This window comes from Eptesicus fuscus, chromosome 6 (assembly GCF_027574615.1).
Source record: "Eptesicus fuscus isolate TK198812 chromosome 6, DD_ASM_mEF_20220401, whole genome shotgun sequence".
In the NCBI taxonomy this organism is placed as follows: domain Eukaryota; kingdom Metazoa; phylum Chordata; class Mammalia; order Chiroptera; family Vespertilionidae; genus Eptesicus; species Eptesicus fuscus.
This window is the reverse complement of record NC_072478.1, coordinates 73,758,433-73,773,971: the sequence shown is the minus strand read 5'-3', so window position 1 is coordinate 73,773,971 and position 15,539 is coordinate 73,758,433. Positions and strand designations below refer to the sequence as shown.

Below are 15,539 nucleotides of genomic sequence, written 5' to 3'. Positions count from 1 at the left end.
AGTAGAAAGATTGATAGCAATTAAATTAAGAAAAAAGAAATTCAATAGCATCAGATTAAATTAGCAACATTGTAACACCACAAAGTTTTCTTCTGAGTTTCAGTTTTCTTCAGCACTAAACTTTACTGAACGATGCCTACTAGCATGTGAAGTGAGGCTTGAAGGGTGAGGGTCTTAACAAGTAACACAGAGATCAAAGACAGCCCCATTTGTCCTGCTTCTCCATATAAACAGGTCATTATACTTACAAAAGTATTTTCCACCTTAAAATTCCAAAACATCCACACATGATTTTTATTCGCTTTTAAAAATTACTCCTAGTTTGTGATTCAATCTTTCCAGGAGTCAATTTGGAAGTATGTGTCAATTCAGAAACTGTAGTGAAAGAAACTTACCATACTGACAAAGTATCTATACTAATAAAAGGGTAATATGCTAATTAGACCAGGAGACCTTCCGGATGTCCTTCTGGACAAAGCCATGGTGGCAGGGCCGAGGCAGAAACGGTTAGGGGCAATCAGGCCATGAGGGGAGGGCAGTTGGGGATGATCAGGCTGGCGGGGGGGGGTGGGGGGGCAGTTGGGGGCAAGCAGGCTGGCAGAGGGGGAGGCACTTGGGGGCGATCAGGTCGGCAAGGGGGGGAGTTGCGGGGGAGAAGGCTGGTGGGGGAGTATTTGGGGGCAAGCAGGCTGGCAGGCAGAGTGGTTAGGGGCAATCAAGCAGGCAGGCAGGTGAGCGGTTAAGAGCCAGCAGTCCCAGACTGCGAGAGGGATGTTCGACTGCCGGTTTAGGCCCGATCCCACAAGTATTGGGCCTAAACTGGCAGTCAAACATCCCCCAAGGGGTCCCAGATTGGAGAGGGTGCAGGCAGGGCTGAGGGACAATCCGCCCTCCCCCCCGACCCGTGCACAAATTTTGTGCACCGGGCCACTAGTCTACATATATAAAAGGCTAATATGCAAAGTGTCCCCTCGGGAGTTCGATCGCTTGCTATGACATGTGCTCACTACCATGGGGTGGTGCAGAACAAAGGAAGGCCCTGGCCAGCAGCCAGAAGGCCCCGATTGGCCCTGATAGCTAGTCAGGCCTAGGGACCCTATCTGTGCACTAATTTCATGCACCAGGCCTCTAGTCCTATATAATAAAAGGCTAATACACAAATCGAACAAATGGCAGAACAACCAGTCGCTATGATGTGCACTGACCACCAGGGGGCAGACACTCAATGCAGGAGCTGCCCCCTGGTGGTCAGTGCGCTCCCCCAGGGGGAGTGCCGCTCAGCCAAAAGCCAGGCTCACGGCTGGCGAGCGCAGCAGAGGTGGCAGCAGCGCTAAGGACCCCTCAGGGGATGTCCACCTGCAGGGAGCGGGCCTAACCTGGCAGGCGGACATCCCCTGAGGGGTCCCAGACTGTGAGAGGGCACAGGCCGGGCTGAAGGACCCTCCTGCGCCCCCGCCCCACCCCCATTCATGAATGTCGTGCACCAGGCCTCTAGTTATTTACCATACCAGAAGACTATAAATAGCCTAAATATGTATGGGTAAATAAATTATGGTATAGCTATATAGTGGGCAAGATTATTTTAGGAGGTTGGAAGACAAGTATCTATATAGTATAACTTCACTTTCGTAGGGGAAAAGCTATTTATACGCTTAGAAAGAGTACAAGAGGGTATGCATTCAGAAACTAAGTGATTTTTGGATAGTGGTAGTACAGTAACTTCCAAATTCCCTATAATATTCTATCTATATATTTTTTATTTCTCTACAATAAACTATTATAACTTACGGGAGGAAAAAACACTGGCAAAGACATTCAAAAAATTCAAGATGAACTTGTGGTTAAGATTTACAGACTCCTCTTCCCAATGCTGGAGCTAAGTGTACCAAGCCCCAAGGATAAGCTACAGAGCCCTTCTGCATCAGGTATGTCCCAGGGCCCACACAGAAGACCTTTTGTAAAACAATGCCTCCCAAATCAGGCCCTGCTTCAGCAAGCTGCCAAGTAGAAACTCAATACCACAATTAACTATGTCAACCTAGAACTAGGCAGCCAATTTAATATAATAACTATTCTCAAGGAAAGAAAATTTTAAAAACAGAAATTCACTGAAATTTTAGAAGAAAAGACATTCAATACAGCTGTGTACTTGCTATCTACTGAGTAAAACATCTTGAACTTTTTAAAAATAAGATTATAGCCCTAGCCAGTTTGGCTCAGTGAATAGAGCTTCGGCCTGCAGGTTCGATTCCAGCCAAGGGCACATGCCCGGGTTGTGGGCTCGATCCCCTGTAGGGGGCGTGCAGGAGGCAGCCGATCAATGATTCTCTCTCATCATTGATGTTTCTATCTCTCTATCCCTCTCCCTTCCTCTCTGAAACCAATAAATATAAAAAAAAAAATTATAAAACACTCGTTTTAATTAATAATCAACTGGCCAACCACCATTTTCTTAGGCTTATGAATTTTAGGCCCTTCCGGTTTCAGAAAGAGAGACAAGTATTCATTCTATATTTTGCTCCAGATTGAACCATAAAATGATCAAATATGCAACTCCTTAATGTCACACCAACCTCAGACACTCAGGATAACAGAACTCTTGGGATTCTGCTGCTCTGAAACCAGCAAATATGTCAGATTCCTAGTTTACAAAATAAACTAATGGTAAGTTAATGTGCTTCTACAAGTATGCTTTCCTTCCTTGAGAATCTTGATTAACAAGATCTATTCTAGAAACAACAATGACCCTCAATATTAGCAAGAAAGGCCCAACGAGACAACTTTAAAGAGCATTCTAAACATCAAGGAACAAGCAAGCCTTGCTTAAAACAAGTTCTGGGCAAAATACATCCTAGCAGTTTGCATTAAACAGATTAGTATACTGTTCATGCTGTTCACTCAAGTACATGCGAATAGGGGTAAGTCTGTCTCACAGATGTATGCACTGCCTACCAGAGCTAAACACATAATGAGCACTTGAATAGTTGCTAAACGGAGGGAAGGATAAACCAGAAAAATAAGTCGTTTTAGGAAAAACAAAACTCTACCTACCTGGCTTTTAGCTGCTGCTCCAATTGACCGATTCTTAGGTCCAAAAGAAATGCAAGCCCTAGAAGATAAAGCAAACATTTTAGTATATTACATCCAAAATTAATGCAACATTGCAGTACATCCATAACCACACCAGGCAAGATTTGTCTCACTAATAACAGCACACAGTAAGTCTATGACTTTAACCTTTATAGTGTTCAGTAAAATTGTCCACAGAATGGGCTGCCTCTTAAAATAATTGGAGTCCTCTCATTATGTTGCAGTTTTATGTGATGACAATCTGTCTAAAATACTACAGAGAGATGGACTAGCCAGTCTCCACTATCCTCTAATTCTTCAAGTCTAATATTCAAATCCCAACATAAAATAATGTACCCTCATATAAATTCATCAATTAAATGTTTTGTTTTTTAAAACAACTTATAACTACAAAAAGAAAACAGCCTATAAACCCTGAAAACAACTCTTGTCCTTTAGTATATAAAGTAATTTTTCTAGAACTAACTTCTGAGGACTCAATTTCTGACACAGATCTTCATTCCCACTTCTGAACACATTCTTCCTAATTACCAATTCATACACTGCCTGCTGGTTTGATCTATTTGCTGCTTAATTTAGAAAGCAAAACTGAAGGCTGCTTAAAGGTAAACTACTTTAAAATACTATGCTTAAGCTTAAAGTCAGCTATATTGGAGTTGAAGCTTTTGCTATCATGACCCCTATGCATCACTCTGGTTTTTTTTTCTAATTAATCCCTATGTTACCCTGCATTCCCTTAATTCTCATATATCTGGCACCTCCCTTTACAGTAGCTGCTGTCTTTTAAACTATAAGATCAAATTTACTGACACCACCTAAAAAAAAAATCCCAAGACAAAGCTCTTCCCAGAGTCTATCCCTGCCCCCTGAAGGTGGTAAAGTCCACTTCCTTCTGCTTTAATTATTATGATTGCATAAATTGCTCATATGTAGTATCTCACTTAATCCCCATAAGCACCCTATCTTATTCCCATTTTATATGAAACTGAGATCAAAAAGTTATTAAGTAAATTTATCCAGGGCCATGTAATCAAAAAGCAATGGAGTCAGATCACTTCTCCATACTTTACATTCTAGTTTTGACCTTCTCTATCCTCCCTGGAAGCCTAGTTCTTTCAATTTAACAAAGAAATAGGGCTCTGGAGTCATACTGTGTTGGTCCAAATATTGGACACCCGTACATGAATTTTGTGCACCAGGCCTCTAGTAAATAATAAAGTATTAGCTATTATTATAACTCCAGTGAAGCCCTGATCTAAGTTTCATACAAAAATATACCTACCAGTAGGTATATGCTATAAAAATTCTGCTTCACCTTCGCAAACTGTCCACTAAAATCCAACCAGTCATCTTTAAAATCATCTATCCATGAGAAATAAAAAATACTACTTCAATTAAAAAAGAACAATTTAGCCGAAACCGGTTTGGCTTAGTGGATAGAGCATCGGCCTGCGGACTCAAGGGTCCCAGGTTCGATTCCGGTCGAGGGCATGTACCTTGGTTGCGGGCACATCCCCAGTCGGGGGTGTGCAAGAGGCAGCTGATCGATGTTTCTCTCTCATCGATGTTTCTAACTCTCTGTCCCTCTCTCTTCCTCTCTGTAAAAAATCAATAAAATATATTAAAAAAAAAAAAAGAACAATTTAATGACCAATATGTCCAACAGCACAAATTGAAGGGTTTTTCAAACTAAAAGCTTAAAGAAACCTAATATGTCAATGTGAAGAAAGATTAAGTTCAATATTAATTACTGCCAGCATTAGAACCTAGTTCAGTTCTTTCTGGTGCAAGCTCACAGTAGAAAATTAAAACAAAGTACAAAGAAAAGAAGTTACCTATAATTCCACACACAAAAAAATCTCCCTCCAATCCTAAATGGCTACCATTAGCATTTAGGTGAATACAGGCATAACTCATTTACATAACACTTCATTTTATTGCCTTTCACAGGTGTGTTTTATACAAATTGAAGGCAAGACTCTCCACCAGCAAAAAGACTATGGCTGGCTTCATGGCAATACTCGCTCTACTGCCATAGTCTGGAATCAAACTCCTAATATATTGAGGTATGCCTGTAAATATAAGTCCTAAAAGAGACTAGATTAAAAAAATCATTCAATTTGTTTCTCTTCAACATATCTTCTGAAAAGTCTTCAGTTGCTGAATTATTCCGTCATGGAACAAACTAAACTCCCTTGTTCCACAGCTTTCATTATTGAGCCTTCATATACCAGGCAGAGTGCTAAGCATTCTACACTTGGTTCTACTAAATACGCTGAGGAGAGAAAAAAAAGCCTATTACTGTCCCCATTTTATAATGAAGAACCTATTCAAGGATTCCAAAATCATCAGTACTGTACTTCAAATCTCATACATGCAAACTTGAGTACTTCGAACCAAACTATTCAATTTATTCCCAATTCTACACTTCCCTGAGACTGTCCCAATCCTTTCCTCCATGTGTTTTAATCCTATTTGCTCAAATCCCACGCCGGCCTTTCCTCATCGCTCCATCCCCCACTGATGTAACGTCTCCTCTAAATTCAGTATTTTAAGTCTGTACATAAATAAGCTTTCACTGTGCTTTTATATCATTCATATTTCCAACTAGAACGGTTAGAGCTGTAAACAAGAGAACTGCTATCTTACACTTCCTCTATACTGCACACAAAGCCAAGTTAGTGCTGCTAAAAATGTAAAGTACTCGGACAAGTACTTGCTGTTTGACACTACTTTTCCTCCATTCCAAATTACAGGTTGGCATTGTTGGAAATTAATTCAAATCAAGTTCAACACTCTGTTCTTATCTTTATTTCTATGACTCTAGTCCTAAAAATAATAATCTTTTTTAAGATAGAGAATGGCAATGATCTCCCTTCCCTGGGTAAGAAATACTACTGACCAAATATTTATGCACATTCTGATTAGAATATTAAGAACAGCTGCTATCCTTAAAAGGTAGTTTCATGTTTGTGTGAGTACTCTCAGAGTATTAGGATAGCTGTTGCTCTACTTTCTTAAAACTAAGAAAATGAGCTTTTCAGAGAACCAATAGTATTTAGATTATCAAATAAGAGATGGTGGCAAAATGATTTGGAAATGGTTATTATATTAATCAGAGAATCCTCTGGTTACTTAGTCCCAAACTATCAAGTACCCAAAAAAAGTTTATATCAAACAGAAAAGTAACTCATTTCATGAGAGACATAGTTCCTAAAGCACAGCAAATTCCTGAGTCAGTAACATTTGCACATTAAAAGCCACATATTTGGAGGGTTTTGGAGTGAGGGGATTGAGCAAAAAAGAAAGAGAACACATGGACAACAGTGTGGTGATTGTGGGTGGATGAAGATAGAGGGGATAAATGGTGATGGAAAAATAAAATGAAAAAAAATTTAAGCCACATATTTGATGAATACTAAAAGGCAAACTTCTATAGATTTCATTTTACTGTACCAACGTATCACTTAATAAAGAGGATTAACAAAAATATAAAAAGGTAATAATGGCAATATTAGCAAATACTTCGGCGGTATTAACTATATGTGAGACATTATTCTAAATAAACACTTTAGTTTAACTCCTTAATCTTCACAACCCCATTAAGACAGAGAAATCATTTATGTTCCTAGTATAAATTAATCTCAGTTTTTGTAAAGTATTACAGCAATATGTACTAAAACTCTAAGCATACATATCCTTTATCCTAGCAATTTCAAATCTGGAAATCTATCCAACGAAAATAAAAGTATTAACATGTAAACATAAATATAAAAATCTACTTGTTGAGCCCTGGCCGGTGGCTCAGTTAGTCGGAGCATTCTCCCATACATCAAATGGTTTTGGGTTCAATTTCCAGTCAGGTCACATGTCCAAGTTGCAGGTTCCATCCCAGGTTGAACTGCATATGGGAGGCAGCCAATCGTTGTTTCTCTCCCTCTCCCTCTCTAAAATCAATAAGAACATATCCTCGGGTAAGGATTTAAAGAAAAATAACATCCTCAGGTGAGGAATGGAAAAAAAAATAACTGGATGCCCAGCCGGTGTGGCTCAGTGGTTGACCCATGAACCAAGTTCTGGTTAGATTCCTGATCAGGGCTCATGCCCAGGTTTCAGGCTCGCTACCCAGTAGGTGGCGTGCAGGAGGCATCATCAATGAAGATTCTCTCACATAGTTGATGTTTCTACCTCCCTCTCCCTTCCTCTCTCTGAAATCAATTAAAAAAAAACACTTTTTTTAATTTTTTTACTTGTTGAAAAACTATAATAGCAAAATATTAGAAATAGTCTGTTTGAGGAAAACATGACATAGCCATAATACAGAATTACATTATTTAAATTCATATTTGACTCTGAGAAATGTCTAAAATACAGGGTGAGGAAACGCAGGTTTACAGTTGTACACATGCTAAAGTTTATTCTTGTATTACTATTTATTAATTACTGTATTATTTTCTATACCAAGTATAAACCTACATTTGCCCCACTGTGTATAAGTGAAAAAAAATCAGTTAGAAAATACAATATTATCCTTTTTGTTTACACACACACACACACACACACACACACAATTAGTAGAAATCTAGAAAAAGGTATGCAAGGATAGAGAGCAAATAATTGAAGGAAACTTAATTCTAACACTTTATAACGTTTTTATTGTTACAGCAAACGTTTTGTTAAGTCAAGAAAAAAAAATGTTTGTTTAGGAAACTAATGGCAAAGTTCCTGTACATTACTTCTACCAAATTTGTATATAAGGTTGTATTTTAGTTCTTAAGTGATTTTTAAAAACTACTTTCTTTTAATATTTTTATTGATTTCAGAGAGAGGAAGGGAGAGGTAGAGACAGAAACATCAATGGGCTGCCTCCTTCACATCCCCTATTGGGGACTGAGTGCAAAACCCAGGCGTGTGCCCTGACAACTGGCGACCTCCTGATACATTATGCTCAACCACTGGGCCACACTGCCTGGGTGGTGAAGTCATTTTTAAAGAATACACTTTTGAAATACACCTGTTTCTCAAATTCACAAATGATTTACAAAATGTAGCTAAGTGCCAGAAAATGTGTTAGCTTAGCTGCTGGGTATTGAGCTTTAACAAGACTGTCTTGACTGCAGTTCATTAATAGATTAGCGTTACCTTCCTTAAATGTGTTTAAATGGGAATATTTTGGTGCCTGGAAGTGTGATAATGGTGCTTCCAAGACTGCTCTTCTAAGAAGGTTCAAACCTGTCTTTTTATAAAAATGTATTTGAGCCTTGGCGGGTGTGGTTGAGTGTCCTCCCCTGCACTAAAAGCTTGCCGGTTGGACTCCCAGTCATGGTACATGCCCCAGATGCTAGCCCCATCCCCAGTGAGGGACCTGCAGGAAGCAGCCCATGGATATTTCTTTCTCTCCCTCTCCCCTCCTCTCTAAAAACCAACAAAAAAAATTATATATTTTTTTAATTTTATTTGAGCCAGAGGACAGACAACTAGAAGCAAGATCTCAACAGATTGAGGGAAAAATGCTTTATAAGAGACTCCTTTCATAACCACAGCAATTAGACAGGAGGGGAAGTGGTGTAAGAAGTCTGAAGCTTTAATTAACAAATCAGCCTTTTTTTCTTTATTCTTTTAAGTGTTTTTATAGGTTTTAGAGAGCGAGGAAGAGATAAACATCAATGTGAGAAACACCAATCCACAGCCTCCCGCACGAGGGAGCCCGCGCCCTGACCGGGAATGAACTGGTGCCTCTCCGGTGCATGGGATGATGCACAACCAACTGAGCCACATTAGGAATTTGAAGAAATTATTAATAACCACCCTTTCAGAGAGCAAGAGCTGAACGTATGCATAGTTTCTGGGTGTTGGCAGAGTAATCTCTCATACCTTGTTTGCAAGAAATTCATTCCTCTCTGAAGTGAGTATCTTTACATGTCATACAGATCTAAGAAGAGCAACAGGATGACTTAAGATTTAAATAAAAGGAAGGCTGCCCTGGCCGGTGTGGCTCAGAATGAAGCTTAGAAGATTTTGCCCAAGAGGAAGACAATGGATCGAAGGTATCCCTATGTACTCAAAAGGTAGATTCTTACTCTAACCAGGAAAGTCCTGGGTGAGTCCTGATTTTTTAGACCTGTGTCTATACTGGTCCCATAACTTATTATTATTCTAGATGTCAAAATGAACCCCTGGGTCATTCATTAACAATTGTGGACAACACCCTGATTGGAATGGATTACTGTGAAAGTGGATGCCTACAGAATAGCAGAAAATGACCCAATACAGATTAATGTTCTGAAGCTATATGAAAAAGTGAATGCAAAGATATCTAGAAGGCATCGATTTCATTACATCCTTTCCTGATTTATGTCCGCACCACCCCAAGTTTGAGATCTCTGGTCCCGCAGCTTGAGCCTCAGGTTCTCTGGCTCCCTCGCTTCCGGGCGCCGCCCCGCCCCCACTCACGTGGGACTCCGGCCGCTCCAACGTCTTGCCGCGGGCAGACGATAGAACCCGTTCAACTTTTATTAAGTGCCGGCTGTGTGCAAAGCTACGAATTCTGTGTTAGGCTCAATGAAAGTCAGTACGCCCTGGGCCTGGTCTCCGCTCGCTGAGAGAGGATCTCGGACCATCCTACATCCCAGGCCTGCCTTCCTTCCAGCTCCTACCTGTGCCCGCCGCTGGTCCGAGTACCCGCTCACGGCTTCGCTCAGCTGGCGGGCCATAGGGAAAAGGCCTCGCCCCTGGCGCAGAACCACAGAGCAGGTCGCGGCCACTAGTGACCTGGCACGCAGCGGGGGTCCAGTATCCACCGGTCTTTCGGCCCGGAATGGAGGTGACTCCCCGGCCCGTGTTCCTCCGCAGAGAAGGGTCGCAGACCAAAGCGATTGCTACCTCCCCATCCCCCAGTGCACGCGGCCGTGGCCTGGCCCACACTTACGGCGTGCAGCGGTCGCTGTACTCATTAGCTATGGTCTCGATGCCACCGGCGCGTGCCACAGCAACGTAGCAGCTCTGGAAGCCCAGGTCTATGCCCACCACCGACATGGCGCCGGCTACAGCTCGGGCTCGAGCCCGGGTCTGGCCGGCGAAGCAGGACACGGACCCCGGCGGGGATGGCGCGCGGAGAGTGGGCCGCGTAGGCCAGGGGACCGGTGCTAGTGAGGGACGTAGGCTTGCCCACACGAGCGCCTAGGTTCTCGGAAACAGAGCCGCTGCGAAGCGTGCTGCTCAGGCCGGCTCCGGCTCAGCGGCCGCAGAGAGGGCGCCGGGTAGCGGGGGCGGAGAAGATCTCGAAAGATCTCGTTGCGACGAGAATGAAGGTGCAGAGCGAGAACTGCGGAGGAAAAAAAAAATGTTCTCGCGAGATCTCCACTCCAGCTCTTCCTTTAGTGATCCCGCCCCCAGTCACGCACTAGCGTACATCAGGTCCAGGCGTGGAGAACCCAAGAAGGTTAAAAAAAAAAAAAAAGATTGGGAGGCGGAGCTAGCCGATTGAAGCTGCGCACAGAATCTGCCGCAGCTGCTTTCCAGCAAGGCAAAGAGCTGGGAGCACGTCCCCTTCCAAAAGAAAGGAGAGCGGGCTGGAGGCGCAGTACTGAGGAAGTATCTTTGGCCTACTTCCGCCGTTCTCTTTACAGCCAAAGAAACTTCCGGTGGTGGGACCTTCTGCGCTCCAGTTCCGAAGGCTCTCTTACCTCCCTAGGGGTAGGTTGGCCCGTACTGGGGAAGGCAGCTGTTGGAACATGGCTCCAAATAAAGTCGAGCTATGTCAGAGTCAAAGACAGCGCCCTCTCCGGCATAAGGAAGGAATCCACTCTCAACCCCACCGCCTAGTTTTTTTGTTTTGTTTATATTGTTACGCATTGTCGCACCGTTCTCTGCAGCACTCCTGTCCTTACATCAGGCCGAGAGACACACAGGACTTTTATTCCCAACATATTCCAAGAACCAGGCCTGAGCTGGATGCAAGGGACATAGATGATAAACTACCTGGGTCCGTTCAGACCAGCCAGTAAAGTGGTAGGATTACATAAGGTAATGAATCTTTTTTTTAAATATATTTTTATTGATTTCAGAGAGGAAGGGAGAGGGGGATAGAATCATCAATAATGAGAATCATTAATTGGCTGCCTCCTGCACGCCCCCTACTGGGGACCCTTCAATCTGACTGCAGGTCGACTCTATCCACTGAGCCAAACCGGGGGCATGGGTTGGATTTTTTGTTTTTGTTTTGTTTTTGTTTTTTCAGTTTTTTTTTTTTATTTTTTTTTTTACATTGTTGCAGAATGTCTTCCAGTCACCAGCTACTAAGCAAGCGGGGAATGTAATGGGTACATCTGCCAGGCTTGCTTTCCCTCCTGTCTCCGAAGCGGGCAGAATATTAGCCACTCTCCAGACATGATCCTGGGAGGTTGAAACTAATAAATCTTAATTTAAGGGCCTCACTTGCAGGAGCACCTGGGAGAGCAATGACTTGCTGTTAAGGAGTGTTCCGAGTGTGGAGGGAAAGCCAGCGTGCGATCAGCAATAAGCATGTCTGATAAATTGCTTGATGAGATTCAGAAGAAGGAGAAGCTTAATCTCCAAGTCTCCAGTAATTTGTGGTAACTTCTTGTTCTAAATATTTACTTTTGTGATTCTATTTTTTAGGGTCCCCAACACAGAGAGTTTTGTGTGTGTTTTTTTAACTTAGGTTGACCTTGACCTTCCTATTTTTCTCCTACTTAGGGGCATATCAATCACCTCAAAGACAATATTGGCCTTAATTATGACAGTCTGTCTCCACTAATCTATCCTGGGTTATTAAGCACTGAGCAAACAGAGGCCAGGCCCTAGGCTGAAGTGTCTAATCCACCTAAAAGATTACTACCTCTGGCTTACACTGTGTCTCTGCCTTCCTGCTTGTGGGAGGCCTCCCCAGCCTTTAGCTAAACTGGCAAAAAGGCACACCCATCTCTCTTTATGTTCCAAGTTCATATCTATTTGCCTTGGCACTGGTTTCAGTTTAAAATACCATCAACCCTATCAATCTTTTTAAGGATTTGTTCCCAAAATAAAACATTAACATCAGTCACAGGGAGTACTCATCCTGCTATAAATAGTTTCCTGGATCATCAAACTTATAGCTCAAGAGACTATTCTGGGATATTTAAATAAATGAAGTCAGGAAAAGTTATTTAAGAATTCTGAAGAATCTTAATGACAAGTTTCCAAGAATCACAATTGTGAAGCAATGAAATTGCCAAAATGATGTTGGACACACTGTGAGTAAAGCACAAGTTCTTTTCATTCAGCAGACTACCCTGAGTATTTTATTTTTTAAAATATATCTTTATTGATTTCAGAGAGGAAGGGAGAGGGAGAGAGAGATAGAAACATCAATGATAAGAGAGAATCATTAATCGGCTGCTTCCTGCATGCCCCCTACTAGGGATGGAGCCCGAAACCTGGGCATGTGCCCTTGACCTGAATCAAACCTGGGACCCTTCAGTCTGCAGGTTAGCGCTTTATCCACTAAGCCATACCGGCCACAGCTATCTTGAGTATTTTAGAAGAAGGAAGTTGTTAAATGCTTTTCTCTCATACGATGGTTAAATTTGGTACCAAGCAATCAGGAAGGTGTTTGTTTTAAAAATACAGTATTCATAGGCTGCTGTTCGTTTTAAAAATACAGTATGCATAGGCTGTTCATCAATGAGACAAAAAGGTTCAAAATTGGGAATTTAAAATCATCCCAGCCAAAAGTCCTGTGGAATATACTCTCTGGAGCAGCTTCTGCAATTCTTTACTTCAGGAGGAAGCTAAAAGCTCAGATAATGGTGTATTCTGGTCTCCCTAATCTCATAGTCAGTGGACCAGTGCCCTTAGTTAAACCAGAATCCCTCAATGATAATTACCATACCCTACCTCACCTATAGCTCCTACAGTATGTGCTAAACATTGTGCTGAGTGATTTGGATATCATAATACATTTAATCTTCATAGCAAGCCCATGAGGTAGATATTATTTTCCAATTTTATAGAGAAAAGTAAGACCTGGTGAAATTGAGTAACCTGTTCAAAATCACACAGCTTTGAAAACTCTGACTTCAACATGGGTTTCCTATAGCTACACCACTGCTTTCTTTAAATTCACATTATTTTCAGAGGCTCATTAAAGTAAATATGGGGGGGAGTAAAATAAATAATTCAACTAGAATCATTCACTATTGACATTTTGGAATACATTCCTTCCTTTCAGTGCTTTTGTTGTATATAATGGTTGAATTTGGTTGTGCCTTTTTTAACATTAGTTTAAACCAGCCTTTCCCAAACTATATTCCCCAGAACAGTGTGCCATGAAATATTAATAGGTTAATATTACCATTTTAAAGTCTCTGAGAAGTCATGTAGAAAATCTGTTTCACTTTGTTTTAATCATAAATACAAGTATAAATATAAGAAGTATAATTATATAGTTAAGGAGTAGTAGAACATGATTTAGACTCCTGATTTTTCCCCTCAAACATTATTCTAATCATATGTTCTTCTGATATAAAAACTACCATTACAGTTCACTTCTAACTCCAAATTGGCTGAAATCCTAGGGTCCTTTCTCACTCTGTCAAACTGACTGCTTACATAGCACCACTGTTATCTCATTCTCCAAAGCCCCAAGTTTTGCCCTTATTCAGGCTGATTACACACACACACACACACACACACACACACACACACACATACACATATATACTAGAGGCCCAGTGCATGAAATTCATGCATAGAAGGGGGGGTCCCCTCAGCCCAGCTTGGACCCTCTCCAATCCAAGACCCCTCAGGGGATGTCCAACTGCCAGTATCGGCCCGATCCCAGGGAAACTGGCAGTTGGACATCCCTCTCACAATCTGGGACCGCTGGCTCCTAACTGCTCACCTGCCTGCCTGTCTGATCGCCCCTAACTGCCCCCCTCTGCCAGCCTGATCACCCCTAACCACCTCTGCCTGCCAGCCAGCTTGCCCCTAACTGCCCACCCTGCCGACCTGGTTACCCCCAACTGCCCCCCCCTCGGATGGCCTGGTCACCCCTAACTGCCTCCCTGATACGTGGTCACCCCTTAGTGCCCCCCCTGCCAGCCTGGTTGCCCCCAACTACCCCCCCTGCCAGCCTGGTCACCCACAACTGCCCCTCCCACTGGCCTGGTCACCCCAAACTGCCCCCCCACCAGCCTGGTTGCCCCCAACTGCCCCCCTGCTGGCCTGGTTGCCCCTCACTGACCCCCCTGCCGGCCTGGTTGCCCCCAATTGCCCCCCCTGCCAGCCTGGTCACCCCATGCAGCCTGCTGCTCAGTCGTTTGGTCGTCCCTTGCTAACCCCCCTGTCGGCCTGGTTGCCCCACACAGCCTGCTGTTCAGTTGTTACTGTGAGGGCATCGTGACCAATTTGCATATTACCCTTTTATGTGTGTGTGTGTGTGTGTGTGTGTGTGTGTGTGTGTGTATACACGAAATTCATGCACGGAGGGGGGTTGTCCCTCAGCCCAGCCTGTACCCTCTCCAATCTGGGACCCCTCAAGGGATGTCCGACTTCCCTCTCACAATCCAGGACTGCTGGCTCCCAACTGCTTGCCTGCCTGCCTTCCTGATTGCCCCTAACCACTTCTGCCTGCCAGCCTGATCACCCCCTAACCACTCCACTGCCAGCCTGTTTGCCCCCAACTTCCCTCCTCTGCCGGCCTGGTCACCCATAACTGCCCTCTCCTGCAGAGTTGATCACCTCCAACTGCCCTCCCTTGCAGGCCTGGTCCTTCTCAACTGCCCTCCCTTGCAGGCCAGGTGCCTCCCAACTGCTCTCTCCTGCTGGCCATCTTGTGGTGGCCATCCTGTGTCCACATGGGGGCAGGATCTTTGACCACATGGGGGCAGCTATATTGTGTGTTGCAGTGATGAGCAATCTGCATATTACTCTTTTATTAGATAGGATAGAGGCCTGGTGCACAGGTGGGGGCCAGCTGGTTTGCCCTGAAGGGTGTCCCGGATCAGGTGGGGGTTCCCTTGGGGCATGGGGCGGCCTGAGCGAGGGGCCTGTGGTGGTTTGCAGGCCGGCCATGCCCCCTGGCAACCCAAGGGGAGGCCCTGGTATCTGGAATTTATTTTCCTTTTACAATTGAAACTTTGTAGCCTGGAGCGGAGCCAAGCCTGGGGTTATAATTAAAACTTTGTTGCCTTAAGCAGGTGGGCCTGGCCAGGGTGTGCGGAAAGCTTTGCTTCCCCTGTTGCCGACAGCAACCCTGGCCTGCTCTCTCAAGCTCCATTCTGCCGCCATTTGTTTGAATTTGTTTACCTTCTATAATTGAAACTTTGTAGCTTGAGTGGAAGCTTAGGCCTGGCAAGGGCAGGCGGAAAGCTTGGCTTCCTCTGTTACGTAGGAAACCTTGCTCTCTGTGGCTGTAGCCATCTTGGTTTGGGTTAATTTGCATGCTT

General features: G+C 43.5%; 1 protein-coding gene and 1 non-coding gene across 2 annotated transcripts in view; both read right to left on the bottom strand.

Annotated features, from left to right (window-relative positions):
• HSPA4 (heat shock protein family A (Hsp70) member 4) overlaps positions 1-10,363 on the bottom strand; it is a 43,054-nt gene extending 32,691 nt beyond the window's left edge. The window contains exons 1-2 of the mRNA XM_008142350.3: positions 10,019-10,363; positions 3,052-3,109 (exon numbers count right to left, since the gene is read on the bottom strand). Of these exons, the coding sequence (XP_008140572.1) occupies positions 3,052-3,109; positions 10,019-10,125 (165 nt within the window). The 5' untranslated portion in view covers positions 10,126-10,363. The remainder of the gene's footprint in view (positions 1-3,051; positions 3,110-10,018) is intronic.
• A 991-nt stretch (positions 10,364-11,354) lies between these two features.
• On the bottom strand, positions 11,355-11,494 carry LOC114233445 (small nucleolar RNA SNORA7). Its single transcript, XR_003619586.1, has one exon. It is a non-coding gene; the product is annotated as a small nucleolar RNA SNORA7 (small nucleolar RNA).
• Positions 11,495-15,539: the final 4,045 nt, after the last annotated feature.